The sequence below is a fragment of the Canis lupus genome, chromosome 5 (genome assembly GCF_003254725.2).
Source record: "Canis lupus dingo isolate Sandy chromosome 5, ASM325472v2, whole genome shotgun sequence".
NCBI lineage: Eukaryota > Metazoa > Chordata > Mammalia > Carnivora > Canidae > Canis > Canis lupus.
The window spans coordinates 56770036-56781655 of record NC_064247.1 but is presented as its reverse complement, the minus strand read 5'-3'; the positions used below and the strand labels follow the sequence as shown (position 1 = coordinate 56781655).

Genomic DNA, 11620 nt, shown 5'->3' with positions numbered 1-11620 from the left:
GCGACGTCCGCGCGTCACTGCCGGCGACGGCGTCGCGGTTTCGTGACGTAGATGCCTGCGCGGGGCTCCGGGCCGACGCAGGCCCCTCTGAGGAGCTCCCGCTGCGGCCGCCCACGCCAGGAGCCGGGGTGCGCTCGCCCGAGACCCGGGCCTGGGGGCGGGGCCTCTCCCCTCCAGCGGCCGCGAGTTATGGGCCGGCGCGAGTAGGCCGCCCGGACGCCGTGCAAACGCCCACCCCGCGCGTCCCGACGCGCTACGTCGCCGACGCTACCGCCGCCGCCTTGGCGTCATGATTTCCGGGCGCCGTGGCCGCCATATTGCTCGCGCGGAAGCGCCGCGGCTGGGTGGCGGTCTCGAAGCGGTGGCGTCGCGGTCGGTGCGGCCGCTGCTATGCCGTCGTCGCCGCTGCGGGTGGCGGTGGTGTGCTCGAGCAACCAGAACCGGAGTATGGAGGCGCACAACATCCTCAGGTAGTTGGGGCCTCCGCCCTGGCCTCGCGCGCCCTGTCGGACGCCGGCTGACCGGCCGTCCTTCCGGCCCCGCCGCCCGCCCGGACCGGTGCTGGGCGGCAACGGCGGTGGTCCGGGCCCCGCTCCCTGCACGCCCGACGCCAGTAGTAGGGCTCGGGGGCTCCGGGGACGAGCGCAGCGAGGAGTGCACAGGCTCGGTCGTCTGCGGGCCCTGCGCCTGCCTGTGCGTCCCGGGAAGTTTCAGGTTTTGAGCCCAGAGGTTCCCGGGCGCGCAGACCTCCAAGCTCCCGGTAAACCCAGGGTTGGTGGTTTTGCATCTACTCCGCTCGCGTATCTGTGCACCTCAGAATAGCGCAGCTTCGGTGGGATTCCGTCCCCGGGCCGGTAAGTGAGAGATCAGGATAGGGTCTACGGCAGGCGCCGTCGTCCGGTCCCAGCTCTGCCGGAGGACGTGCACAGCTAACCTCGGGATAAAGCAAAAGCCCGAACACGGAAACGGCCTATTTTGTTTTATTTACTTCGTAAATTTGTGTATTTGCTCCTATCTACGTTTTCGAGTTTCGGGCCAAAAAAAAAAAAAAAAAAATGCTCTTCCTCCCAAAGCCTGCAGCTGGTAATTTCTGGACTCCATGCGAACTCAGCTTTGCGCTTCTGGTTTGTTTGTCAGTACTGACTTCTCTTTTGTGACCCTGGCATTGTACGTGTTTAATAAAAGTTTATTCCTGCTTGGTAAGTTTTCTCGTTCAAAATCACTTTGCAGACTGTGGAATTAACTATTTGTGTTTGTGTTAAAGTTTGGTGTACACGTCAACTTTGATAGGGAAGTAAAATTGAAACCGCCTTTTTTCCCAAAATTTCCACATAACATAAAGGACAGCAGTGCCGCCGTAGCAGCCTCCTGCTTACCACATTCCAATTTTCTCTCCTCAGTAACTTGGAAAACTAAATATTTCTTTTAAATATTTAGTTTTTAGTTTTAGTTTTCTAAATACCTCCTCTCATCTTTTAATGAAGGTGGAAGTGTCAGGGTTCCAGGATCTATTAAGAGTTTAATTTTTCCTAACCTCCCACACCGGCGATTTGCTTAATGTCATTTTTTGGTTAGAGTGGGATACTTTGAACCTAACAATTCAACGTAAACGTTGTTTTTAAACAGAAACTTTAAAAAAATAATTAAACAGAAAGTTTTAAAACTGCAAACTTGCTTTAAAGCTAGAAAATGTGCTATTGTTTACAGTCATTAGAAGTTGAGTAAATTTAAGCGGGAGAATGTAAAGTTAACAACACTCCTGGAAAATAACTCAAGGAAAGTGGAAGTTTAATGTTCTCAGAAAGAGTGATCTGGAGAGCACCTCATTCTGCTGGCTCTGGCTGTGATCTTTAGTTTAAGGTCTGGCGCTATATCTGCATAACAAAGTTGAGGTGAAATCTTACAAAAGGGAAATGGTTTTTTTTAGTTCTCTGTAGCAATTTTGTTAATAGAACCAGTTCCAGAACTTGGCCGTCGGATACGTCTTTTAGACCATCACTACAAGATGACAGGTCCTTGTGTAGTTCAAAGCAGTGGCAGGTGGCCCAGCATGGATTATCCTATGGAAAAGGGGCACAGGAAAACCTCTACAGATAATCGCCAGGTAGAAATGCTTAAGTGTGCTTTTACCCATTTCACTGTGTTTCAAATTTACTTAAAAAAGAGATTCAGGGGGGATCCCTGGGTGGCGCAGCGGTTTGGCGCCTGCCTTTGGCCCAGGGCGTGATCCTGGAGACCCGGGATCGAATCCCACGTCGGGCTCCCGGTGCATGGAGCCTGCTTCTCCCTCTGCCTGTGTCTCTGCCTCTCTTTCTCTCTCTGTGACTATCATAAATAAATAAAACTTAAAAAAATATTTAAAAAAAAAAAAAAAAGAGATTCAGGGGACGCCTGGGTGGCTCAGCAGTTGAGCGTCTGCCTTCAGCTCAGGGAGTGATCCTGGGGTCCTGGGATTGAGTCCCACAATGGGCTCCCTGCATGGAGCCTGCTTCTCCCTTTGCCTATGTCTCTGCCTCTCTCTCTCATAAATAAATAAATAAATCTTTAAAAAAAAAGAGACTCGGAATGGAGGCAAAAGGTAAGTTTAGAGTAACCTGTGTTATTGACATCGTGAATGTGGCTATTTGGGGAGAGATTTTCCTTTGTCATAAACTAGTGTTTGTTTATAAAAAGATCTCTCCATAAACAAAATACACTGAAGATAGAGGTGATGACAGTCACAGGATCCTTGTAGCACCTTCTGGGTATCTCCTGTGTGTATATGCAGGAGGTTAAGGTGTTGTTTTGTAATTTTTTTCAAGTGATGTTATATTTTGGTTCTTATTTGGATGTATTGAGTTTGAATACATCTGTTTATATTGAGTAGCAGCAGTGGTTACAGAATCAGCACACAGTCATCCAGAGGAGTTCCGTGCAGCAATTAATTTTGTAGCCAGCCCCCCATTAGTAGGCGTTTTGGCTGTTTTTTTTACCTTTCACTCTTAAAATGTCAATATCCTGGTGCCATATAAATATAAACTTTACATAGTTATCTGATTGTTTCCTTGGATGAATTCCTGGGGGTAGACTGCTGAGTCAAAAGGTAGGCCTATTTCACATTTTCATACATTTTGCCAGACTGTCTTCCAGAAAGGTACCTAAGTATAGAATTGATGTTTTCTCAATCTGGGTATTCTTTTCTTTTCTTTTCTTTTCTTTCTTTTCTTTTCTTTTCTTTTCTTTTCTTTCTTTTCTTTTCTTTTCTTTCTTTTCTTTTCTCTTTTCTTTTCTCTTTTCTTTTCTTTTCTTTTCTTTCTTTTTCTTTCTTTTTTTCACGCTACTAAGGCAAAAGAGGATCTCCCCCTCTTTTAGTTTTAAAGTAGTATTGAGATGCAACAACTTCTGTCATTTTCACTTTTGACAATTATTTATTGTTTTGTCTCTGTTTGGATTATTTACAGCATTTAGAAGCTTGATGATCTTTAAGAACTTGATGTGGTTTTGTCACCACATGAGACCTTATGAACATTAGGGCCTTCAAGAGGACTTTTGTGAAACAGGAAAGCTTCTGAAATGAAATATTAAAAGGAATGCAGTTAATTAAATCCACACAGGAGGTAGTTTGATTGCTGAAACCCTATTTGATATTTTATTTTTGAGCTATTGAAAATCAGCTTTGACAATTTTTCTGACAAGTCAAATACAGATTGTAACAAATGTTGGCATTTTTAGTCATAATGTTTCCTGTTTCATTTTGATCTTTTGAGGCTAAACTGTTTCAAATACCAGCCCTGGGAGTTCTTTAGGGTTTTTTGTTTTTTTGTTTTGTTTTTTTTTTTGTTTGTTTGTTTGTTTTAATTCTTTAGGTTTTTTAGGAGAGTTTCCACAAAGGCTTCTGTTTTTGGTGTGCAGTGGATTGAGATTTCCCTTTGGAGCCAATTTTATTTTCTTGTTCAGAGTGATCTCCTGGATGTTAAGGAGCATGTTGATTTTTGGAAGTTCTTTCATGGACTTATGCATATTGCTGAACTGAGTTCACAAGTCTGTTTTCAGCCCTAAGGCACTGATTTGAGGAACATGAGCAGGGAGGCTGCAAATGAGGAAACTAGGTTGAGGGTCAGTCTCTTGAGCTGCTCTCTGCTAGGTGCTTTCTAAATACCATTTGATTTCATCCTTGCAACTTTAGGATGTCCACACTTAACACAGGTGACGAGGCAGTATTCAGAACAAGAAGCCCTGACTCCTGAATGACAGCAAGGATTTGGATATGTGGGTATCTGATTAGAATGAGTAACAGAATCGAGACTCCAGATGGGAAAAGCATCGGCTGTAAAAGGGTCAAGGGTGAGGGCAGGGCAACAGAATCAGCTATGGTCCTGTGGTTCTCCATTTTGGATAGGGCTCCCAAATCATGACCAGAGCATGTATGTAGGCCCCCAGCCACACTGGGATAGGGGCAAAATTGTCCTCTCCCAGATGGGACCAAGTCTCAGGCTGCCTGTAGTTGTGCCATAAGAGCGTACGCAGTCATGGCACTAGACCCTTCCTGGTCTTGGACCCATTCCAGAAGTCTCTTTTCCTTTACCAGGGAGAGATAGTCGGCTCTGCCCTGTAGCCTCTCTGGCTGCATCTTTACTTTGGTTCTGGGTACCCTTGAAGAAAGTAAACTAGAAGCCATTTGGAAAGGTGAGAGGATTAAAAATCATGTTTTTAAGAATGACAGAGACTGCAGAAGAAGCGCCTACAGAGGAACACATTTACCTTCCTGGGTTTTAATGGACTGCGTTGTTTTTTTGTCTTCAGGAGGCAGAACTAAAGTGAGGAGGATGGTTGGAGAAAGGTCAGTTTTTGTGCGAACATGGATTCAAAACTGAGTAGACCAAGCATGGTAACAGGTCCGACGGCTAAAACATTTCTTTCCTGCATAAAGGATCATCTTCTCTAATCTTTTATACATGAGAACAGGTGGAGTCCAAAGCAGGAAAGACAGTGCAGCAGGTTCACCCTGTTAGTAACATGTTGCTGTATAGGGTCACTTCGTGTTGGGGCAGGAGAGCAGCATATTGGTGGTGATTTGTTGCTGACCCATCCGAAGTACCAGATCTGGAGGTCCCACTCTGCTGGCACTGTGCACAGGGAAGACACTGGAGAGATAGAGCAACCAGCAGAGCAAGGTGGCCCACGAGAAGCCAAGGTTAAGGAAAAGTAGCTGTGGAGGGAGGAACGTCTAAGCAGGGGTGCTGATGGGGGGCTGGACATAAGGGTGCACTTGTCACAAGCTTGACACAGTCATCCCACCCTTAGTTCAGTTTTATTATTTTTTTAAAAGATTTTATTTATTCATGAGAGACACAGAGAGAGAGGCAGAGACAGGCAGAGGGAGAAGCAGGCTCCATGCTGGGAACCCGATGTGGGACTCGATCCTGGGTCTCCAGGATCACGCCCTGGGCTGAAGGCGATGATAAACCGCTGAGCCACCCGGGCTGTCCAGTTGTTCAGTTTTATTGTTGACCTTGTGGGAGGATAAGAAAGGGAGATGTAAACCCTAGAACATATTTACTGAAATGTGTTTACAGCCCACATTTAGCAGGGGATGACATTAATTTTACTGGAGCACTAACATTTCAGAAGAGTTCATTTTGCAGGCTTTTGTGACTTCCGGGACAGTGACATTGCAGGCAGGCCTTCAAAGTTTGGTGGCTTCTGAGCATTTGATTTGTGTTCTGTAAATATGAGATCATCACATAGGTAGGCTGATTAGCAGTGAGTGATGTGCCTATAGGGAAGGTGACCTGGGATTGGGAGCGCATCGTGCCCTACTTAGAGACAGGGTGTGCTTTCACAGAGTTGGCAGTGGGTCTAGGATTTCAGTCTTGGCCAAAGAAGTGTATGAAATTCAATTAATAATCATATGATGGAAAATAGAAAACATAATACAATCCATGCTGTTAATTTGGATTTTTTTTAAATTTTTTTTTATTTACTTATGATAGTCACACACACACACAGAGAGAGAGAGAGGCAGAGACATAGGCAGAGGGAGAAGCAGGCTCCATGCACCGGGAGCCCGACGTGGGACCCGATCCCTGGGCCAAAGGCAGGCGCCAAACCTCTGCGCCACCCAGGGATCCCTTAATTTGGATATTAACTTGTGATTCTTTTTGGTGTTCATTTGAACATCGTCATTTTACCTTTAGCTATTGGGATAATGGTGGAAACAATTTCTCTTCCTCCAAATTTGACATTTTCTGTTATAAGTTCTTTATCTTATTTTTTTTTTTAAGATTTTATCCATGAGAGACAGAGGTGTAGGCTGAGGGAGAAGTAGGCTCCCCTTGAGGAGCCCAATGCAGGACTCAATCCCAGGACCTTGAGATCACGACCCGAGCCAAAGGCAGACACTCAACCATTGATCCACTCAGGTGCTCCTGTGAGAAGTTCTTTATGATAGATTTTTTTGGTACTTGTGAAGACATTTGATAAACACTTGTCTGGAATAGTTGGCCTTTGAGACAAAGCCTCTTGGTCAGGAATATTTTTTTAGCCTTTAGTTCTTTTATGTAAGATCGTTGTCACACCGCTGTTGTGCTGCTCTGGCAGTTGCATCAGCTCAGAAAAAACCACGCTTCTGTTGCTAATTAGCCTTTTTGCCACTTGGGAACATTCTGTTGGGGGAAGAACAAGCCACATTGTTTTATTTTTAAATACACTTGACTGCCATTTCAGAAAGTTGAGAAGGATGGTGAGGACAGGCCACTACACCATATCTTATGGCGGGCAGCTTCCTCTGTTCAGAGTTCTACCTGTCCCTTTGGAGATCCAGCGCTCATCCCCTCGAAGGCCTTGTAAAGGATCAGCCAGGTGGAATATTGGGCTCAATTATCTTTGGGATGATCTACTTTTACAGATATGGACAGACTAGGGGATCCCTGGGTGGCGCAGCGGTTTGGCGCCTGCCTTTGGCCCAGGGCGCGATCCTGGAGACCCGGGATCGAGTCCCACGTCGGGCTCCCGGTGCATGGAGCCTGCTTCTCCCTCTGCCTGTGTCTCTGCCTCTCTCTCTCTCTCTCTGTGACTATCATAAATTAAAAAAAAAAAAAATTACAGATATGGACAGACTAAAGTGGAGAATGTTCCATTTGGACACCTAATGCAAGCGTCAGACCCTACATAAAATGTGTAGAAGAGATAGTTGGGTCTGCCAGGTGGCACTGTCCAGGCAATTCAGACTCGGGCTGCCCCAGCAGGATGGGGATGTGAGTCTCTGGTTCAGGAGCCTCCCGAGAACCCTGTGGGTAGCTTTCGGGTACCCTGTCTTCCCTACCCCAGCCTGAAACACCTTGGGGCCCTGTCCAGGGTCTGTATCATGGGGTGTGTGCTGTGAAACTCCTTGAGGTGCTCTGTCTCCTAATTCCCACTCCCTGGTCCCCTCTGCTCCTGCCCATGGCTTTCTCCATCACTGTCCTCACTGTCCTGTGTACTGGATGTTTTACCTACTTTGTCACTGCCACCTCCCCCCCCCCCCCCCTTTTCAGTTATCGAAGGACAGAAGGTTGGGTCTGGGTTGTTTTTTTTGTTTTGTTTTTTTAAGATTTTATTCATGAGAGAGAGAGGCATAGACACAGGCAGAGGGAGAAGCAGGGTTCTTTTGGGAAGCCCTATGGAGGAGATCCCAGGACCCCTGGGATCACGACCTGAACCAAAGGCAGGCTTTCAACCACTGAGCCACCAGGCGTTCCGAGTTGGGTATGTTATGATTATTATTGTATCTGTAATATGTTGAATCAAAATGAAGGATAAACCTGCCACCCCTGGGATCCCTGGGTGGCTCAGCGGTTTAACGCCTATCTTTGGCCCAGGGCGTGATCCTAGAGACCCAGGATCGAGTCCTGCGTCAGGCTCCCTGCATGGAGCCTGCTTCTCCCTCTGCCTGTGTCTCTGCCTCTCCCCACCCCCACCCCGTGTGTCTATCATGAATAAATAAATAAAATCTTAAAACAAAAACAAAAAAACCCTGCCACCCCTGAAAGTGGTGGTGGTTTTTAATGTTTGAAGCTGTAGTCATGTCCTTGGGCGGGCTTATTTCCGTGGACTCGTGGTTTCTTAGCACAGGTCCCTTCATTCCCCTGCCAGCTGAAGAGGCAGTGCTTTACATTCAGGTATTGGGTGTGTGAATGGCCCAGTGCTCTCGGAGTAAAGCTGCCCCTGAATACAGGTGAAGTGGTCGGTGGAGTTGACTTACCAGCATCCAGGATACTTGTGCTTCTGGGCACCTTTGTTTTTCCAGCAGTCACACAGTAAACTGAAAGGAGACCTGAGTTAGCAGGGTTAGAGGAAGGTCATGCTGCCGACCCTGGGTTAGTTTCAGGAGTAATTCTCTTTATCCCTCAATAATGTGCAGTTTTGTTTTGTTTTGTTTTTAACGTGCAGCTTTTATATTTCAACAGCCTTTAAGCTGCTGTAACAGTGGCAGGGTCCCAGGCAGTGGGAGAGTCTTTAGGACACCTCAGGGAAGTGGCTTGGAGTGTAAAAAGCAAGCTTCTTGTTTCAGACTGTTCTTCCAGAGTGGTGCAGACTTCGGCTCACCCCAGTGTGTTCTCTGTGGCTCTCATGGCCATGACCTGCTCTGCTGGGACAGTTTTAGGAGAATGGGACCTGCACAGAAGGAAGTGCCCTGCTGACCTTTCTTGCATGGAGGTGAGCAGGTAGTGGGTGGCTGGGCAACAGCTTGTTAACCTCCTCCGCTGTTGAGATGACCTTCGTCACAGGCTTGTTGGTGCTTTGGCAGAAAATATTTATTGTATGTAATCTGGTGAGGAAATAAGTTCAGATTTGGGGTGAAGATGGTCTGCATGGACATTCTTGGGGCACTCAAGTCGAGGTGTGCTGCATATCCGTGGTCTGTGGCTGTGATCAAGTGTCAGAAATGTTGGTTGTATTTAGGGTCATTTTAACAGTTCAGTTATACGTGGGTCTTGGTTTGCTAATCCAAAATCTCTGTTATGCTGTGTTCTTTGTCACAAGTGACTTTCTGGGGGCCTGCTTGCACAGCTCAGGCTTCTAGAGATGCAGGTACATGACTCAGTTCTTACCAACCTCAGAGGACTCAGATGAAGTGTTTAAAGAAAACGACAAGAATGCTTTTTAAGATTACTGTTTCCATGTATGCTTACTTGATGCTTTGTGTGGGTGCCAGGTGGGCAGGCGTGGAGGTGTCTTTTCCTTGGGGACACAGTGCTGCCCAGTCCCTTGAGCCACTAGAGTTGGACGTGTTTCCACTCTGCTTTTGCTGTGAATAATTGCAGGAGATTCTGGTGTATGTGGTGCTCCTCGCCTTGTTCACGTGGTCTACGATAACCTGCTGGATGGAGGGACACAACTGATTCTTGTCTTCTTTGGTTATGGTCAGGGCTGCAGTGAGCATCATCTGGGGACATTTGCAGATGCATACATGTGTCCTGTAGGATGGTCTTCCAGAGTGAAGTGTCTGTGTTGGAGGGCACAGTGATTTTTCACTTGGTGGATGTTGGCACCTTCTCCAGAAGTTCACGAGTCACATCCAGCTGCACCATTTGACTGAGGTTTTCCTTCCTTGTAAAATTGTTATTCATTTGCCATTTGCCAGATGTTGATTGTGTGCCGGCTGTGTGCTGCTATGGGTGCTAGGGACACAGCAGCGAGCAGAGGGACCACATCCCTACTGCATGGCGCTGACATGGCAGTGGGAGAGTGCTAACCCATAAACAGCCTTGGACCTTAATATGATGTGTTTCTCTTATGATGAAGGAGATTAAGCTGTTTCCTTCCCTGTGACTTTTATGTTCATACCTTTGCCTCTCTGTGGGGCTTATTCATTTTATTTTATTTTATTTATTTATTTATTTTTAAGATTTTATTTATTTATTCATGATAGTCACAGAGAGAGAGAGAGAGAGGCAGAGACACAGGCAGAGGGAGAAGCAGGCTCCATGCACCGGGAGCCCGATGTGGGATTCAATCCCGGGTCTCCAGGATCATACCCTGGGCCAAAGGCAGGCGCCAAACCGCTGCGCCACCCAGGGATCCCCTCATTTCATTTTATATGTCAGACTCTGCACTCTTGACATTTTGGGTTGGAGGACTCTCCTGTTCATCATAGGAGGTTTAGCAGCCTCCCTGGTCTCTAGATGCCAGGAGCACCTTTCATTGTGAAAACCAAATCTATCTCCAGGCATAGTCACATAAGAGTTACAGTAAAACTTAGGAAAGCGTGAGACCATTACCACCAGGGATTTCAGAGCCAGGTGAGCCTGTGGGGAGGATCGGGGCGCCAATGGAAACACATGGCCCCTTAAGTCTGTGAGGTTTGTTTTCAGATAACATTTTTTATGTCACTTAAAATGATAATGATTTATGTTGTCAGTCACAGGGGCTGCGCTTCATGCACATTCCCCTAGTTTCGTAATAGACATGTCTTTTGCTCCTTCGCTTTTCTTGGACTCCAGGTTACAAGAGTCTCCATAGCTCAGAAGCTGTCTGTTCTTAACCCTCAGGGCCGATGTGATAATGTAACAGGCTGCGGAGGTGCCCCTGTAGGCCCAATGCCCCTGGGCTCTCAGTTTGGTTTCCTGGCAAGCCCACATCACAGGACATCAGGAACTGAACTCAGGGTGCTCCTGTGGTGTCGTGTGCTGTCAAGTCTATGGGAGTTTCTTAGGAGTCACAAAATAGGGGTCCTGTGAACCTGAACCCTCTACAGAGGTCAGGGCAGTGGTCAGGTATGTTTCAGAAGAAATCTTCCCTAACCCTGCGTGTCTGTCAGTCCTCTGAGGGTCAGAGAGGTTCTAGAGAGGTGCATTGAACAAGCTGTACTCCTCACACGCCACCTTGTAACTGGGTTCACAAACCTTTTGTCTTTCTTCTGCAGTGGTTTCATCCAATTTTTGTATGATATGCTATAGGATTTTTATTTAAGATTGGCTTATTTATGGGACTCCTGGGTGGCTCAGTGGTTGAGTGTCTGCCTTTGGCTCAGGGTGTGATCCTGGGGTCTGGGGATTGAGTCCCGCATTGGGCTCCCTGCGGGGAGTCTGCTTCTCCCTCTGCCTATGTCGCTGTCTCTCTGTCTGTCGTGAATAAATAAAATCTTTTTAAAAAATTGATTTATTTATTCATGTGTGTATGCACACGAGTATTGGGAGGTGCAGAAAGGAGAGAGAGAATCTCAAGCAGACTGCACTGAGCACAGAGCCCGATGCATGACCCTGAGATCAGGAGCTGAGCTAAAACCAAGAGTCAGACATTTAACTCACTGCGCCACCCAGGCACCCCAGTATGCTACAGAATTTTTAAAAATTTGTGAATAAAATGCTTAAAGTTAAGAATATAAGAACCTGTTTGTAGTATCAACAGATACTCATTTTGTCTATATTCTGCTTCATATTCCTTGGTTTTAGAATTTTGTGTCTCAATCCAACTGTGATTTTTTTTTTCTTTCCTTCTGTGTCTTTCAGCAAACGTGGATTCAGTGTCCGGTCCTTTGGAACAGGAACTCATGTGAAGCTCCCAGGACCAGCACCTGACAAGCCAAATGTTTATGATTTCAAAACTACATACGATCAGATGTACAATGATCTCCTTAGGAAGGATAAAGAACTGTATC

General features: G+C 46.5%; 1 protein-coding gene across 1 annotated transcript in view; it reads left to right on the top strand.

The window, feature by feature from the left end:
• Positions 1-30: 30 nt before the first annotated feature.
• The window catches only part of SSU72 (SSU72 homolog, RNA polymerase II CTD phosphatase), a 29621-nt gene continuing 18031 nt past the window's right edge, over positions 31-11620 (top strand). The window contains exons 1-2 of the mRNA XM_025427526.3: positions 31-470; positions 11472-11615. Of these exons, the coding sequence (XP_025283311.1) occupies positions 391-470; positions 11472-11615 (224 nt within the window). The 5' untranslated portion in view covers positions 31-390. The remainder of the gene's footprint in view (positions 471-11471; positions 11616-11620) is intronic.